Genomic DNA, 19,657 nt, shown 5'->3' on the forward strand with positions numbered 1-19,657 from the left:
AAGTTCGTTAACAAGATTATCAATTTCTGCACTAATCCCTGTTGTAACCACAGACTACAGGGCCTAGAAATGGCAAATAATATCTATAGAAGCATTCTATAATGCTTAAAATTATTAAATACCTAATACACCATATTCCTCTTGACTTTATCACCAACTTCTAACTAAAGTAAAATTTTTAGTCTCAGGGATTAGCCTGACTTCATTCTGGACAATTACTCTCAGCATAACCTGCACTGCCTCCTCCCATCATCAGAAAATGCAAATTAATTCAAAATTAGTCCAACTAAAACATAGGATGGGAGAATATAATTAGGAATTTCAGTGATAAACATGACCCCCTCTCACCTATAAAATATACATTCTAAGGAGGAATAGAAATGTCATTTCAAGCTAATTCATTTATATGACTGTTTTGTTAGTCAAAAGGTGATTTTTTTTCTTAATGTTTTCAAAGCATTCCTAGCCTAAATGATTAGGTAAATACCTATATAAACAAATACCTATTTAGGGGTATCAGTCTCAGCCAGAAAATACGACATAGATGAACATGGTAAAGCTCAGGCAATGCATTAGAATCTGAGAGACCAGGTTATCTTAGAATCCTCAATTACGTAGAAGTCTTATTGCTTAAGTCATGACTGAAACTAACTTAAGTTAGCAATGGCCAGTCTTGCTACTTTTACAACTCTGCCAGCTCTAGCTGCAATTAGCTACCACAACACCACCAATCCAATCCCACAGCTGGATTTCACTGCCTTTCCCTAGGCAAAGAGGTCCTTTTCAAATAATGTACCTCTCTAAAGGAAAAGCCAATTATCCTGGAAGGCCATAGGCTTTAAAGTAGAGCTGCCAAGGGACAAAGATAGTTGACCCAGCTCTGAAGTTGGATACTGCACACTGACTACGGTGTGAAGTTTGGGGGAGGAGGCTCAGGGGCAGAGAACAAAGGCTGGAGGGGAATCTGCAGCCTTGGGGCCACACATGGCCTTCTGGATCCCTGAGTGCCGCCTTCTGACTGAATCCAAATTTTACAGAACAAATCGTCTCCAATCTCTGCTGCAGATATTTCAACATCTGCTTTGAAAAACAGCACAATTTCCTTCTTCCTTCTGCAGAGCTGCTCAGTACAATCTGAGGTCCACAATCCCGGCTGCCTTGTTGTCTTCTCCCTTCATACAGGAGAGCTGACATGTAAGTACTAGAGAGTGTTTCACTGAAAGAGTAACCCAGGCCAGGCACGGTGGCTCACACCTATAATCCTGCACTTTGGGAGGCTGAAGCAGGACGATCACTTGATGCCAGGAGTTTGAGACCAACCTGAGCAACACAGAGAGACTCAATTTCTTAAATAAAAAAAAAAGAGAGAGAGAGAAAGAAAAATAAGCTGGGCGTTAGTGGCACACGCCTATTGTTCTAGCTACTCAGGAGGCTAAAGCAGAAGGACTGCTTGAACCAAGAAGTTTGAGGCTGCAGTGAGCTATGATGATGCCACTACACTACTCTAGCCCAGGCAACAGCAAGACCCTGTCTCAAAAAATAAAAAAAAGATAGACCAGGCGTGGTGGCTCATGCCTGTAATACTAGCAGTCTGGGAAGCCGAGGTGGGGGGATTGCTTGAGCTGAGAAGTTTGAAACCAGCCTGAACAAGAGCAAGACCCCCGTCTCTACTAAAAATAGAAATATTAGCCAGGCATTGTGGCACGCACCTATAGTCTCAGCTACTCAGAAGGCTGAGGTAGGAGGATCGTTTGAGCCCAGGAGTTGAGGTTACAGTGAGCTACAATGACACCACTACATTCTACCCAGGGTGACAGAGGGAGACTCTGTCTCAAAATAAATATATAAATAAATAAAATAATAACCTAAATCTTTTTAATGGAATACAAATTGAAGAATTTTAGGTTCAGTTTTTCTTTTTAAGAGTGCTTGGCCAGGCACAGTGGCTTACATTCATAATCCCTGCACTCTGGGAGACAGAGACGGGAGGATTGTTTGAAGCCAGGAGTTCAAGACCAGCCCAGGCAACATAGCAAGACGCCATCTCTACAAAAATTTAAAAATTAGCTGGGCATGGTGGCACACACCTGTAGTCCCAGCTACTCGAGAGGCTAAGGTAGGAGGATTTCTTGAGCCCAGAAGTTCAAGGTTACAGTTTGCTATGATCACGCCACTGCACTACAGCCTGGGAAACAGAGCTAGACCTTGTCTCTAACAAACAAAACAAAATAAAAAACAATAAAAACCACGAGTGCTTATTGAGAACTGGCAGAGAATGTCTACACGTGGGCTTTGCTGCCCTCTACTGGAAAGTCAAATGCAGTGCACAGAGCATTGAAGAAAACAGTGCCATCTGTATAATAGTACTGCTTTTTACTTATTTCCTATGAATTATAAAAACTCAGCACCCAACAGCTCATCTGGCCTCATTACATTTTTTTTTTCAGACTTGAAAAGATGTTGGAAATAAGCTTATTTAATCTTAGTTTAGTTTTCTCTCTTTTTAACAGATTTTAAAATTATCAAACAATAGGTGGCCTTTGGCAACTGGCTTCTTTCACTGAGCATGTTTCTAGGTTCATTCACAAAACATGCAACAATACTTCATTCCATTTTATTGCTGAACAATATTCTACCAAATAGATATTTCACATTTTATTTATCCATTCATCAGGTGATGGGACATCTGGGTTGTTTCCATATTTTGGCTATTGAGAATAATGTTGCTATGAACATTCACGTAACATTTTTGTTAGTTTACTTGGGAAGAAAGTTTGCCCAAGGTCTCAGCAATTTAGGGCCACGTCTCCATTCCCAATCCAATGCTCTTGGTATTTTACATACTAGATAACCATTAGGATCCTGTTATAGATACTGAGTTACGCACCTAAACTAGCCTAGACCCCAACCAGCTTCTAATTCTGACGACAAAAACATCAGGCACTCAAGATCTGAGAGAATATATTGGACTCTCACGCACAAAATTCCTAACAGCCCAGCATGTTAAAAGACAAAAACAAAACAAAATAAAACAAAAAAATCTCCCATATTCAAAGTAGTGTTTTTAAAAAATAGAAAAACAGTAGTAAGATAAAGTTTTCACACTGGTGGCCTCCTGCAAAAACCCTCTGTCCTGCAGTGCTGGTGGGAGTCCAGACACACTATTCTAGTGGATAATTCAAATTCTCTAGTATACCATGTTGACCTTCAAGTTAGTCCCCAGTTAGAAGTAGATAAAACAGAATCAAGGGGAAAGCAGTTTACATGAAAATCACCATTAATCTTTTTGGTTAACACTGGAAAGGCAATTATCTTATCTTAGCAGGGATAAAATGAGGCTCCAGCTCAGTCTTCCACAAAAGATCAGTCAAATGGAAAAAAGATACAAAGATGACCCAGTCTTCTGATGGTTTGACTTATGAATTGGTACAAAAGCCATACATACTCAGTATCCAGATAAACCCATCATAAATTGAAAATATCTTAAGACATATGATGGGTTTATTTTGGGGGTGGTGGTGGTATTACACTGCATCCTAAATCAAGGAGCATCAGTAATTAGGTTGTCAGGACACATGCAGCCACAGTAAACAGAGTCAAACAAAACCCAGGATTTTGCCAAATTATACATTGTCTTTTCCAGTTAATTCAAGAAAACAAAATAAGCATTAAATATTTGAAATCATCCACTATTACAAAAAAGGGATTTGAGAGAAGATCTATTTTTATAAATAAAAAAATGAAGCCCAGATTAGACTGATATAAGCTCACGCAACAGCCTAGTGCCAGTTGCAAAAATCCTGGCCCTTGCTAAGTGGAAACATTCAAAGCAAAGGGCAGTGGAAAATTTCAGAGCTGTGGTAAAGTTGACCTCTGGTAGGGAACTACAGGGCATAATGCCATTTTAATGCAGAACATTGTTGAACTACTTAGTAGGCAACCTAATTGATTTTCCAAGAAACTCTTCCATGCTTTCCATTTATGTACTGTGTCTGGACCTGCAAAGTGCTCATATTTTCCTCTACAACTAAGCTAAGAACAAGTCTGATCTGACAAGCTAAAAAGAGGTTACTTCACTGTGGGATTCAGTACTCAAAAGGAGGTTAATTAGAATACTACAGAGACTAGTTAATTCTCAGTAACAAGAAAACATTGTTTCAGGAAAAGAAATGGACATTCTTGGAAAGATCACATCAAGAAAGAGCCTCTTCTGGACAGAACTTGAGTTAAAACAAAACTCATGCAGTATTTAGCAAGACTAAAAATTATGCCTTATGAGAAGAGATTTAGCCAAGGAGACTAGTTAACTGTCTTAGACATCTTTGATATCTTAGACATCTTAAGTTACCTACGTACAATATAGTCATTTAAAAGAAATACAGAGGTCACCATCAAATTGTTATTAGCTGATCAACACTTAAGTGCACATATAAGAATGACATTTATTGGATGTTGGGCAGGGGGAGGGGGGAGGGGGGAGGAGGGATGGGCATATGCACAAACAATGAGTGCAACGTGCACCTCCCGGGGGATGGACACACTTGAAGCTCAGACTTGGGGGGGAGGGGGGGCAAGGGCAACATACGTAATCTAAACATCTGTACCTTCATAATATGCTGAAATAAAAATAAATAAATAAATGAATGAATAATAAAAGATATCAAATTAAAGAAATACAGAGGAAGATAAGAACTAAATCCCAGCAAGCTAATGACTTATATGTGAAGTCTCTGAGCCTAAACCATGAATTAAACCTTTATTTAAACTGGATTTTCATTCTCTGCCCTGCTTACCTCTTACCCTAAATGATCTTGGCCTCAGGAAGAAATATAGGGGGAACATGACAACTATGTACAAATGTTTGAGGAGCTTTAGAAAGGAGAATATTCATTCTATGTTTTGAAAAAAACAAGCTGTCACTGAGAAAGAGGCCAGTTTCAGTTCAATCTGAAGTTCTATGCTGCCCTTCCCATGCCTGATTAATTCCTACTTATTCTTCAGCTCCCAGCTTCTATTATCTCCTCTGGGAAGGTTTCTTTGATTTGCCCTGGGTATTCCTCACAGGTGAGGCTGAGTACTGCTTTCTCATCAGTACCTGTCATACTACTGTAATCACTGCCTGCCTCTGTCTCTTACACTCAAACTGAGTTCCTTGAAGGCAAACACTTGAGGGTTTTACTCATCTCTATAAAACCTCCAGACTTAGCAGTGACTGGCACAGGCAACCTTTACCAGATGCTTGTGAAAGGAAGGAAAGAAGTGAGGGAGAGGGAAATCTAAAATTAGGGAGAACAGCTGGGTGTGGTGGCTCACACCTATAATCCCAGCACTTTGGGAGGCTGAAGTGGGAGGATTGCTTGATGCCAGGGAGTTCGAGACCAGTCTGAGCAACAGAGGGATACCCTGTCTCTACAAAAAAAATCCAGAAAATTAGCCAGCTGTGGTGGCTCATGCCTGGAGTCCCAGCTACTCGGGAGGCTGAGCCAAAAGGATTGCTTGAGCCAAGAGTTTGAGGCTGTAAGTGAGCCATGATGACGCTACTGCACTCCAGCCTCGGAGGGAGACTCTCTCAAAAAAATAAAAAACAGATGAACGGATAAACAAAATGTGGTACATACACGTGGTATAGTAAGAAATATATCCGACCTTTGTCCCCGTTCTAAAACTCTCGGAATTTCAAGATAGGAGTGTCTTTTGTTATTCTGTTATGTATTTGTTATATTGTTATTTTGTTATATTATTTGAATGCTTTCGGATCACATCTGAGTTTATGCTATTGAGATGACTTAAGAGTGGAGCCCCAAGATAGCCTGAGGACGGGGGACTGCTCACCAGAAAGACAAAGTGATCAGAGGGTTGGAACCTTCAACTCTACCTACAAGTTCCTGAAGGCGGAAGGGGGAAACCTGGAGATTAAGCTCTAACAGTAAGATTTGATGAGTTTCCAGATTGGTGAACATACCCAAAACTGGAAGTGTTCAGATGTACTACAAAAGCTCCGTGCACCCAATTCTCCACCCCATGCCTTGCCCTATGCATCTCTTCCGTCTGGCTGTTTCTGAGTTGTTCCTTTACAATCAACTGGTAAACCTCAGTAAAATGTTTTCCTGAGTTCTCTGGGGCATTCTAGCAAATTATCAAACGTAAGGAGGGAGTCATGAGAACCCTCAATTTACAGCTGGTACAGGTGACAGTCTTGTGGGACTGAGTCTTTTAACTTGCAGCAATTGACGTAAACTCCAAGTAGATCATGTCAGAACTGAATTGAATTGTAGGAGTAATTGATGTTGGCAGAGAATTCAAGAATTGCTTAGTGTGAAAAAAACTCACATATTTGATGTCACAAGTGTTCTCTGAGAAAACTGTTTTCTTTTAATATACAATGGAATATTACTCAGCCTTAAAAAGAAAGGTAATTCCTGCACCTACAACAGGAATGAACCTTGAAGACATTATGCTCAAGTGAAATAAGCCAGTCTCAAAAGGACACATATTATATGATTCCACTTACATGAAGTACTTAGAGTAGTCAAATTCAGAAAGACAGAGGGAAAATGGTGGTAGCCAGGGGCTGGGGGAAGGAGGAAATGGGGAGTTAAGAGTTTAACGGGCAGTTTCAGTTTGAGAAGATGAAGACATTTTGGAGATGGATAGTGGTGATGGCTGCAGAACAATGTGAAAATGCCACAGAACTGTACACATAAAAATGGTAAGGTGTATGCTGTGCACATTTTACCACAATTTTAAAAATATTTAAAAACCACCACCACCTTTTTGAAAACAGAGAACCAAGATCTGGTAAGGGGGGAGGGATACACCACTCTGACCATCATCCACAGTCCTAGAGGCAGGGCTATGCTCCACAGACCAGTTTGAAAACCAAATTCAGTGGAAAGTGGCTTAAAAAGAAAAGGGACACTGGCTAAGGGTACAGTGCTTACAATAGCTAAAAAGCATAGGGTTAGACTATTTTAAAACCCAATCACACTCATCTAAACAATCATAAATGATAACTTCAATAACTGAATACCTTTGCTTCCTCTGCCATTTTTTTCTCTTCATCCACTTCCTCAGTTTTTGTCGAATCTTCGCTCTGCAGTTTTCTTCTCTTTTGCTTCGGAGCCATGAAGCCTTGGAGAAATTTCTTTATGACACTGGCCTGAAGGGCAATCACACACTCACCAAAATCCTTCAGTTTCTCCAATGAAATAACCTACAGAATGATTTTAAAACTAGATTGAGAGAAGGTCAAGAGAAAGATGAAAAGAGTCCATCCTCAACTAAATTCAAATCAACCTGTACTCAAATATCAAAAGAGCCATATAACATCAACTGTTCGTAAGTTCTCTCCAGTGGCTTATGCATTTAAAAGTACTTGATTACTTCCATTTCCCCAGAGAAGAGACTGAAGAATGCTGCAATTCCCTCTACCTAAGGGAGTTACATAATTCATTCATTACCTACTATGTGCAAGCTACAGTCTTAATGCACAAATTGAAAGAGAATCAAAATTTACAAACTTTCTGGCTAACTGAACATAATATGCTTTACACACCTGATCTCCTTTTAAGTCTCGCATCTATCTAATGGATGAGGAAACAGAAGGTAAATCACTTCATCAAAATCATGCTCCCGGCTGGGCACAGTGGTATATTCCCATACACCCAGTTACGAGGGAGGCTGAGGCAGGAGCATCACTGAAGCCCATGAGTTTGAGTCTATGATGCGCTATGATCACACCTGTAAACAGCCACTGCATTTCAGCCTGGGCAACATACTGAGACCTAGCTCTTTAAAATTTTTAAAAAATAGAAATAAACAACAAAAACTAAAAAATTACGTTCCTAAACACTGCACACACTGTTTTATCTTGTAAGTCGCATAAGGCATGCCAATTAAAAGATATCATTTCATAGTCATAAAGAAAACAAAGAAAAATAATGATAACCCAATGTCAGCAAGATGTAGGCCTAGATTTGGCACAGACTAGGCAATTAAACTGGCAAAATCCTTTGGGTTAAATAGTTCTTCAAAAAATCATTAAGACCCATAAAGATACTTAATTTTTTTTCCCAGGAAATGTACCAAGAATGTATCACTAATTTTCAAAAACTGGATATATAAACATGCATATATACTTTGCTAATTCTAATAGCAAAGAAATAGAAACACAGACTAAGAAAAAGATGAAAAGTAGTTATAAATTCAGAAAAAATGGGGGAAAGGATGCAACTGCTCATTAAAAAATTACACAATTATAAGAATACACATGCCACAGCACTTACGAATAATTTGAGAAGATCCACAAACATTAATGTCTGAAATTATCTGGACTTAATAATTTAAAATCAGTAAAAAACACTCTACAATAATAACTGATGGATGGTATTCTCCAATCTTCTCTCCAGCTTTGATACCCAAACCTACCTAATGTGAGGGTACGGGGTCTCCTGAGAAGTTTCACCTATACCGATTAAGGTCCTTCTGAGCAGTAAGTGATAAGATTGCAAAGAGGCCCACTGGACAATATGAGTGATGCTCCACATAAATATAAGTCTACTAAGCTGACTGTGTGTGAACAATGTACACAAGCAGGATACACAAGCATGTTTCACACTTGAAAGCACAGGCATCACAAGTGAAAGATATGTTAAATGATACTATATGACTATGGCTAACAACTGGCTTTCATTCACCTTAATAGGAAAGCTCTTTTCAAACAAAAGGTTTTGAGCCAACTATTTGATTTTTCTGGATACCAGCAAAAGATGACAGACAAAAAGATATGTACACAAAGAACTTTTGGTTCCATACACGTCTTTCAAGACAAACCCAAACACGATTTCCAGGGTCATCTTGGGGAGTCAAGAACAGTGTCAGGGAATAACTCCAAATTGAGTTTTTCTATGAGTAACAGCTTTGAAAGGGTGTTTTCTTAAGTTCTTACCCGGGCTTCAAATTCTGATGTTTCTTCCACATATCCAAGCCCTCCTTTTTGTAACCTTGTTGCAACTTCAATAAGATCACTACGAAGAAAGTTTAAGAGCTCTTGGTTGCCATCGCAGGATTTTAGGCCCAAATTTGGCTTCCGAGCCAGATGAATAGAGTGAATAATGTCCTGGTACCTAGGTGGGGTAAGAGAAAGGGAAAATGAAGGAACTTTTGAAGATGTTCTTTAAATTTCAACTACTGGAATGGTATGTTTTCTTTCTGGAAGACTTATTTAGATCTTTTTCATCTCTCCTTGGTGTTTTTTAATAGTCTCATCAGAGGTATTTCTTACACAAATTTCAAATTTCTCTTATTTCTTGATTCATTCTAAAACTACATTTATTTTCTTCTGTATTTGATAATTCCAGTATCTGAAGCATACTGCTTTTCCTAGCACTCATTCACAGTGCCTGGTTTGTGTATTCTGTGACTTTTTCACCATAAGTTTGTTGGAATTTTATCTGTGGGAATTCTTTGAGGCCAGGTTTGAAGTTGTACTCCTCCAGACAGAATGCATGTTTGTTTATTCAACTGGAAGGAATTGCTACCAACCTGGGACGATTTTAAATCACCTGCTTACAATTCTTCACAACATAAAGAAAAATGAATTTGAGTACAAAACCTACTAAAAGATCTTCAGTAGAGTTCACCTTCACACTAGAAATTAACCCTTTGAGGCCCTAGCAATAAAGACTCCTTTTAAGACTCTCTATCCTGAGTGGGCCACAAGTGCTTTTTATGTTGTGGAACCATCACGACTATCTAATTCTAAAACATTTTCATCACCCCAAAAAGAAATCTCATATATGTTAAACAGTAACCCACATTCTGTCTCTACAGATTGGCCTATCTACTCTGGGTGTTTCATATAAATGGAATCATATGACATGTGGCCTCTTATGTCTCTGGCTTCTTTCACTTAGCATAATATTTTCTACGTTCATCCATACTGTAGTACACATCAGTACACTTCATTCCTTTTTGTGGCTAAATAATATTCCGTTGTTTGCATATACCACATTTTGTTTATCTATCCATCAGTTGATAGGCATTTACACTGTCTCCATTTTTTGGCTAGTATGAATACTGATAGAACATTTTTGAACACCAACCCATCTAGGACCGCATTTGCAAGGTTGCCTAACAAAGAGGCTCACAGGTTGGTGCATGGCATGCATTATTCACTGAATAATTCTGCTACCCTATATAAAGATGGTATAAATTTAAAAATAATCATGATGTGCCCCACCAAAAAAATACCTTGTATTTACAAGGGTTATAAATATACAAGGGTTATAGACATTTAAAATATTTTTAACAGATAAGAAAAGAAAGGAAGGAAGGAAGGAAGGAAGGAAGGAAGGAAGGGAGGGAGGGAGGGAGGGAGGAAGGGAAAGAAAGAACGAACGAACGAACGGGAAAAATTTGGATTTTGAGAAGAGAAGGTCTGCCATATTTCCTCCTTTGCTGGCAAAGTAAACTCTCTTTCCTTCCTCGTCAAACCGCTTGTCCTCATTCTTCTTCTGCCTCGTGGATAAGTGCCAAGTTTTCAGTAACATTATTATAAGCACTGCAGTAGGATATGTATGTGTTGGGGAGACTTAGTCACACCATTGACTACAATGAGTTTATTGGTGATGAAATTTCTAAGTCAATTTTACATATTCTGATTATATCATGTGCTTAACACTTATGTTTCATAAGTGTAGATCCCAAGATTTATCCCAATAAATGTGTATTAATATATATTCCTACCTTAAAGCAGATACTTTCTTCTGTGTTATAAAGAATTTGGGGCTGGGCACAGTGACTCACGCCTGTAATCCCAGCACTTTGGGAGGCCAAGGCAGGAGGATCACTTGAGGCCAGGAGTTCAAGACCAGCCTAGGCAACACAGTGAGACCCAATCTCTATTAGAGATCTTAAATATTAAAAAAATTAGCCAGGTGTGATAGTATATGCTTGTAGTCCTAGCTACTCAGGAGGCAGAGAAGGGAGGATCACCTGAACCCAAGAGCTCAAGGCTGCAGTAAGCCATTGCACTCCAGCCTGGGTGACAGAGTAAGACCCTGTCTCTATCAAAAAAAAAAAAGGAAAGAAAGAAAAAGAAAGGAATAAAAAAGGAAAGAAAGAAAAGAAAAGAGAAAACCACAGATATTTGTATCTAATGCTGAAGAGAAATAAGATGTAAGGAGTGAAGAGCAAGATGAAAATCCTTACCTCTTTTCTAGTCTGTCTTTAAGCTGACTTTCTCTTATTCCCTGAGGGTGAAGACAGTTTAGCAACTCATCCAGTTCCTTTTGACTATCACATAAAAACCTGTAGGGGAAAAACAGACCTGATAACTCCGGGGAAAAAAAAAAAATCAAAATCAAACACTAAGTAAGGGATCTAGGGTGGGTAGTGGGAGTTGGGAGAGCAGAATTCCAAACCTGTTCAGTCTAATATCTAAAAATAGAATAAATAATTTACTATTTCCATGAGGCCTGATGTTAACTTTATCCTACCACATTGGGGCTAATGTTTCCCACTAAAATATAAAATGAAACAAATTTTATAAAGTTAATTGGGACACTTTTCCCTACACCTTCAAAGAGTAAACCTATACACAAAATTAAGGTGAAATGTCATTAAGCCAAATGCAATCACAGAACGTACTTAATGCAATCACAAAGTAGAGGGGATCCTCTTGAAAACTAGTTCTCTGCCGAAAGGAGAATTGCACACAAAAGACTAATGGCCATGCACACAATTTTTATTATTTAACAAAATTTAATTAGTGAATTAATTTATTTTAAATTTATTTGTATATATTTACATATAAACTATAAATTATTAAATTACTATATAAATAAAAATCAAGGAAAATCCTAAATACTTCTATTCCCAAACATACAAGAGCATCTCCACTACTAAGATCTATCATATCATATAATGTATACAAAGTTACATTACAGAAGGAAAAAAAATCAAAATTCCAAACCTTAGAAAAGCAAGTATCTTCTTAACAAAAAAAATCAGGTCTGCTAAAGTAATGAGTTTTGATATCCAAAATATCATGGTCACACAAAATGTTAACAGATAATTAACTCATTGGTGTCACTATATTAAACATTTTCTTACTTAACATTTAAAAGGGTAAAGAAAGAGCAACCAGATGAATGCTCACGTTACCATAGGTTCTGTCCTTGTTTAGGTATGGTAGTCTCTACAGCAATTTCTGTCACTGGTCCATGCTGTGTGTTCATGCTTGCGTTTTTGCCTAAGTTTGCTTTTTTACCTAAGAAAAAGTTACATATTAAGTTGAATATAGTAAATACCCAATTGCTAGTTTCAAACCTTAGCAGTCTCCAGTGCCAAACTCAATGACTAATAACACAGAGGCTTTCTATTAAATATATTCACATGTATAATACATGCTACTTTCTCTTAAGTATCTTAAACTCGGAAGGTGCAATAGCACATGTCTGAAGTCCCAGCTACTCGGGAGAGGCTGAGGCTGGAGAAACCAGTTAACCCAGGAGTCTGAGGCCAGGCTGGGCAACATAGTAAGATCTCATCTCAAAAAAAAAAGAGAGGCCGGGCGCGGTGGCTCACGCCTGTAATCCTAGCACTCTGGGAGGCCGAGGCGGGTGGATTGCTCAAGGTCAGGAGTTCGAGACCAGCCTGAGCAAGAGCGAGACCCCGTCTTTACTAAAAAATAGAAAGAAATGATCCGGACAGCTAAAAATATATATCCATAGGAAAAATTAGCCGGGCATGGTGGCACATGCCTGTAGTCCCAGCTATTCGGGAGGCTGAGACAGAAAGATTGCTTGAGCCCAGGAGTTTGAGGTTGCTGTGACATAGGCTGACGCCACGGCACTCACTCTAGCCTGGGCAACAAAGAGAGACTCTGTCTCAAAAAAAAAAAAAAAAAAAAGAGAGAATATCTTAAACACAGTATGTACAGTTCAAAGTTTAAGAGTACCACTATTTAGAATGAAGAGGAATGAGTAAATAACCTTCTGTCAAAGCAAATAAAGAATTTACTTCTTTACATGATGTTAAGAGCAAAGGCACCTGTGAAGCAGTAATAAATAGAATACATAAACTACTACAGACTTATCCTTGGAGGCTTCTAATGTCAAATAATACAATTAACTTTTTTGTAAATCAGTTCCCATATACTAATACATGACCTTAATTTAACATAGATATATCTTAAGCAAATTTATCAAAGCCTATTTTAGGCCATCACATTATTTGAGGCCTTCCCTAATACTACAATTGGTTCTCTCCTTTGCCCCCCTTTTCTCCCCCGTAACCTGCAGCATCTTCTCTGCAATACAAACACGGAACCTTGTGTAGACATTTCAGTTGGGAAATTTTAAAGAGACACTGCCATTATGAAACTAGAAAACATGAAGGAACACCCATCAGGATGCTCTAGAAGTGAAGGGATGTGGATGCTCAATCTTCTCTCAGGGGCTGTAACTGTGTAGTCCTGATTTACAAGGATGGTCATTAGGCTTTTGAAACACATAAAATAACCGTCCCTCATCCCACTAAAATCTCTCCCAAATCTAAAGATCCTGTCTCTACTTACTACTCTTGAACTGATTTATCTCAGTATTTATAAAGTCTACCAAACCTAGATTTTTCTACTAAGTAACATAATCTATGCTCAATATAATTCAACATGAAAGCACCTTACATTTGAAGTTTTCAGCTATATTTTACTATAGTTTTCTTATTTAACAATTTTGTGAGTTTCAAGTTTGGATTAGGAGTTTCTCTAAAATGAAGAACCACATTTAAAAAATGATTTCTCGGAAAACACAATAATCTAATATTGAAGAAACAAATTTTATTAAGTTATAGAAAATAGAACTGGAAGAAAGGAAGGAAGCTTGTGGATCATCTAACCCAGTGGATATCAACAGGGAGCAATGTTGCCTCCCTGGGGACATCTGGCAATGTCTGGAGACATACATGGCTTCACTACTAGCATCGAGTGGGTAGAGGCCCAGGGTCCTCCTAAATGTCCTACAATGTGCAGGACAGCTCCCATTACAAACGCCCAAAATGTCAGCAACACTGAGGTTGAAACGACCTGGTCTGACCCAAGTATCTTGTGTTTTAAATTAAAATTTTTTAAATTTCTTTCTTGAAATATATTCAATATATGTATACTTCTAGAAAAACGATGAATATATATATTCAGAAAAGTATACTTTTTTATTTTACAAACTGCACACTCCAATATAATCAACACTCAGATCGAGAAAAAAAACATTATTAGTATCCCTACATGACCCCTTCTCAGTCACTTTAGTTAGATATATGCTGTTTCTCCTCACTAGGATTTTAGTTAAATGACACTTAGGGCCTTATCTGTCTTGTTTGCTGCTATATCCCTGGCACATGAAAAACTGACAAGAGATACTCCATAAATACTAAATAAATGAATTTAAAAAGTAGAGGAAGAGGACACATAACTCTGCCTTCTTGGCCCTCTTTCAATTTCAGCCCTTGAGGCACCTACAAAGAGGTTTCTAAGGGACAAAATTTGAAAACTGCTCCTATAAAGTCTAATAACCAAACATCCTAATATTCAAGCTCTTTATCTTCTCACACTATCCCTGGAACAAAGTTGGTAATCAAATGTTAGTTTCTCTCCTTCTCTTTATGCATTTCACATCCACCTACCCTCACTCAAATACGTCTAGCTAAGAAGGCAATAAAGAAATTCTACAAATGGAAAAGGTGACGGAGGAAAGGCAGTCCTTAACATTGAGTCTACTTGAGCAGGGCAAAAAACTAACAGATATACTCACTGCGAGGACAGTAATCCTCATCAGGCGAGTCTGCGTGGTCTTTGCGGTGATGGTTGAATCGGTAGTCAATGCTGTCATGTACCCAGCCTTTTTCAATGAATAATCCTGGAACTTCATCTGAGAAGAGCCAGTATCTACAAATCACAATCGTGTATTCATAAGATAATGGACTGTAGGATGATTTTACTGTTGGAGACAACTACAGATTATCACTGAGCATTCACATTCACAGGTGACAGAATTCCTCCTTTGTTCAGAACTCCAGACAAACATCATAAGGTAAAGCAAGATACCAAAATTCTTGGAATGAGACTAGTTTAATGTTTCTAATTTTTAAACTTCTAGTATTTCTCTATCTCTAGGTTCCACATAATGTATGCATTTAAAATATACTACCATTTTTAAAGACCTCTATTTGGATTACAGTTTACCTAACACCATAATTGAAGTTTACCTACACCACACCATACATGTGGTATCTTCAAGGGCAGGAGCATGTCTTCTTTAACTTTGCGACCCCAGCGTTTGGCACAGTTAACATTCAACAAATGTGTGATGAGAATTGCAAAATTGAACAGGGATGCTTCTCTATTCTTAGTACTTTAGATAGTTTCATAACTAATAACAATATAACAGTCCTATAACATAACAAAAATTAAGTTTAGTAACTTACCTATTATGGTTTCGATCTGTACCAATAGGCGTCCTACGCATGACTAGTTTTGCCTTGGCAATTCCTTCCTGGAAAGCTTTCTCGGCAGCTGCTTTGTGCTTTCGTATTCTTTCTTCTTCAGCTTCACGTTCTAATTTCACTGTTAAAGATACAAAGACTCAGATTTTTTCCTAGTAAATCCCACTCACAAATTAAATAAGATATAGAACAAAAAGTTGCTGGTATAAAGCAGATGTTCATCAAATCTCAGTTTCCTTCTCCTAATTCTAATCTGTTACAAGAAATGACATGTGAGGGCAGCAATTTCTATCTGGTCTTCCTATACTCCTCCAATTTTGGTGAAGTCTTAACCCTCAACTCAATGCAAAATCTCTTATCTCCAAAATTTAGCTTCCTATTTTAAACATTCATAACAGTTCATAAATGGGACTAACTGAAACATCTTCTGACATGTGCACTCACAGGATATTCGAAAAGAGCAGGATAAATAACACTAGTAAAATAGCTATTTTGAAATAAAACATATTTCAATCCTGAGGAATCTGACAGTGATTTAGCCTAACAGCCTTGGATGAGAAGAAAAAGAACTAAGAAAGCAAGGGCAGGGAAGTAATTGTGGTTAATAATTATTATACACTGAATACCATTTGTCTATTAAATGAGTTACTTTTGTTAATGATGAAAAAATTAATTACTTTATTTCTGATCATTCATTAAATGGGTTTATTCTATTCAAACAGAAATTTCACTCAACAACAAAAGCAGCTCAATAATCTTGCCTTTTGAGGTTTTTTCCCACAGCTGGTACTATAGGGTATAGAGCACTGTTTACAACGCCAGAATGTCTAACCCTGATCATGTACTAATGATAACATCTATAATATGGTGATAATCTGGAAAATGCATCTATCTAAAGATGTTACTTTAAAAATTTAAGATAAATCCCACTTATTTAAAACGTAAATGGAATTTGTTACCTTTGATAAACCATTTACTAGCTTAAATGGAACCCTATGTTTGCAACAATGGTTACAGGAGAGAACAGTGCAAAGGTAAACGATAAAGACACACAGAGTAATGGCCCAGTTACAATCAAGGAAAAGCTCATTTTCATGAGGCTACAAACAAAAATGAATCCAACTTAGGTTAAGTCACCAAAAGAAAACCAAGTTTAGTTTCAGAGGTTACAGCACTAAACTAGATATCCAAAGACCTGAACTCTAAATCAAATACTGACCTTGGTAAAATATTAATATTCTGTCCTTTGTTTCTATATAAATAATAGCATCTTCCTTTCATTTCTCCTATGTTAAGATAAATATAAAACATAGAGGAACACTTCAGAAATTCAAGAAGAAATTATTACATTTCAGGTAAAACACAGCTGAAGTGTGATATATATAAAGTTAACCTACATGCTGCTTTATTTGGAATGCAGTTATACTTTCTTTATAAGTCTTTAAAATGAAAAGTACATATTACATACACATATTCACACACACTATGCACATATGTATAAAAACATTTCAATAGCCTTAAGCAGTGTAAACTAAAATCTGTTTTAAAAGAAACATGTTTTCTAATGAAAGAACTATTCAAGTAACAAGGTTGTTTGACTTAATCTAAAATCTCCAACACATAAGACTAATTCTAGGTATTTATCTAATACTTTACATCTGACTTTGAAAAATAAACAGTATTTACCATCTTCATTTTATAAGCTGGAAACTTTTATGAGATTAGAAACTATAACAGTGATCAAAACAGTTTAGTCTTAAGGACAAAAAGAACTGTAAGAAAAACCTGAATCTAAATAACTTTTTTTTTTTCTTAAGAAATGGGGTGTTGCTCTTTCGCCCAGGCTGGAGTACAGGGGCACAATCATAGCTCTCTCTATAGTCTCCTGGGCTCTAGTGATCCTCCCACCTTAACCTCCTAAATAGCTGGGACTACAGGCACACACCACCATGCCCAGTTGAATTTTAGATTTATTGCTCATAATGGAATGGATACAGCAATTCTAAAACTAATTATGTGTACACTGCAAGATTAATCCAATAAGTAAATACTGATACTGATGGGTGCCAGGTTTCTCATGCAAGAAGGGAGATACAAATACGGAATGAAGGATGGCAAACAAGAACTCTTGGATGTCAAGATTTATTAAAGAATAAATTTAATAAAAGAAGTACAAAATTTATACTCTGAGAACTACAAAACACTAATAGAAATTAAAGATCTACGTAAATGGAAAAAAAAAAAATCTCATGTTCATGGATCCAGTAAGAAGACTTAATTAACATGGCAATACTCCCAAAACTGATCTATGAAAGTGATCCAAAGTTAAATCAAGAGATTTAACACAATCTCTATCAGAATCCCAAATATTCTCTTTGTAGAAATTGACATAGCTGATTCTAAAATTCATCTGGAATTGCAAGAGACCCAGAATAGTCAAAACAATCTTGAAAAACAAGTTGGAAGACTCACATTTCTCCATTTCAAAACTTACACAAAGCAATCAAAAGAGTGTAGTACCATCATAAAGATTAACACAGAGATCAATGGAATAGAAGAATTCAGAATTCAGAAAAAAACCAACATGTCTACAGTCAAATGATTTTTGACAAGGGTGCCAAGTCCATTCAATGGAGAATTAGTCTTTTCAACAAATAATACCAAGACAACTAGACAGGCACATGTGAGAGAATAAAGCTGGACTTTTAACTTCCACTATTAAAAATTAACTCAATGAATTAAAGACCTAAATGTAAGAGCTGAAACTATAAGATGTTTAGAAGAAAATACAGGAGTAAATCTTTATGACCTTGGATTTGGCAATGAATTCTTAAATATAACATCAAATCTCTCAGTAACAAAAGAAAAAATAAAGTGAATCTTATCAAAATTAAAAGCTTTTGTGCTTCACGTAATACTATTAAGAAAGTGAAAGGACAACATATAAAATGGGTGAAAATATTTGCAGGCCATGTACCTGATAGGAAGTTGTATCTGGAATATATAAAGAACTCTTACAACTCTGACCAGGTGCAGTGGCTCACACCTGTAATCCTAGCACTCTGGGAGGACTGCTTGACCTTAGGAGTTTGAGACCAGCCTGAGCAAGAGCAAGACCCCATCTCTACTAAAAATAGAAAAATTAGCCGGGCACAGTGGCCTGCGCTTGTAGTCCCAGCTACTCAGGAAGCTGAGGCAGGAGGATCACTCGAGCTCAGGAGTTTGAGGTTGCTGTGAGCTACGCTGACGCCACAGTACTCTAGTCCAGGCGACTTAAGTCAGACTGTCTCAAAAAAAAAAAAAGATAAATAATTCAATTCAATAATAGGCAAAAGATCTGAATTAACACTTCAACACTTTTCCAAAGACATGCAAATGGAAACAGACACGTGAAAAACTGCTCAGCTACCAAGGAAATGCAAATCAAAACCACAATGAGATACCAATTCACACCCATTAGGATTGCTGAAATCAAAAGTCAGATAAAGGCCAGGCGGTAGCTCACGCCTGTAATCCTAGTACTCTGTGAGTCAGCTGAGGTGGGAGGATCCTTTGAGCTCAGGAGTTTGAGACCAGCCTGAGCAAGAGCGAGACCCCATTTCTACTAAAAATAGAAAGAAATTAGTTGGACAATTAAAAATACATAGAAAAAATTAGCCAGGCATGGTAGCGCATGCCTGTAGTCCCGGCTACTCGGGAGGCTGAGGCAGAAGGATCGCTTGATCCCAGGAGTTTGAAGTTGATGTGAGCTAGGCTGATGCGACAGCACTCTAGCCCAGGCAACAGAGCAAGACTCTGTCTCAAAAAAACAAACAAACAAACAAACAAAAAAACACTAAAACGTCAGATAATAACAAGTGTTGCTGAGGAGGCAGAAAAATCAGAACCCTCATACACTACCGGTGGAAATGTAAAATTACGCAGCCACTTTAGAAAACAGACTGGTAGTTTCTCAAATGGTTAAATATGATCCAACCACTCCATTCCTACGTATTTACTTAAGAGAAATGAAAATGCATGTCTACACAAAAACTTGTACACAAATGTTCTTAGCAGCATTATTCATATTTGCCAAGTAGAAACAATCTAAATGTCTATCAACTGATGAATGATAAACAAAATGTGGTATAGCCAAACAACAGAATATTATTCAGCC

At 37.5% G+C, this 19,657-nt stretch overlaps 1 protein-coding gene across 1 annotated transcript in view; it reads right to left on the minus strand.

Moving 5' to 3' along the window:
• Positions 1-19,657, minus strand: part of BAZ1B (bromodomain adjacent to zinc finger domain, 1B) — a 69,488-nt gene that overhangs the window by 10,863 nt on the left and 38,968 nt on the right. Inside the window, exons 8-13 of the mRNA XM_012640374.1 lie at positions 15,484-15,622; positions 14,811-14,944; positions 12,166-12,271; positions 11,212-11,310; positions 8,948-9,125; positions 7,031-7,213 (exon numbers count right to left, since the gene is read on the minus strand). Coding sequence (XP_012495828.1) covers positions 7,031-7,213; positions 8,948-9,125; positions 11,212-11,310; positions 12,166-12,271; positions 14,811-14,944; positions 15,484-15,622 — 839 coding nt within the window. The remainder of the gene's footprint in view (positions 1-7,030; positions 7,214-8,947; positions 9,126-11,211; positions 11,311-12,165; positions 12,272-14,810; positions 14,945-15,483; positions 15,623-19,657) is intronic.

The sequence above is a fragment of the Propithecus coquereli genome, unplaced genomic scaffold (assembly GCF_000956105.1).
Source record: "Propithecus coquereli isolate 6110/MARCELLA unplaced genomic scaffold, Pcoq_1.0 Scaffold150, whole genome shotgun sequence".
NCBI classification, from domain to species: domain Eukaryota; kingdom Metazoa; phylum Chordata; class Mammalia; order Primates; family Indriidae; genus Propithecus; species Propithecus coquereli.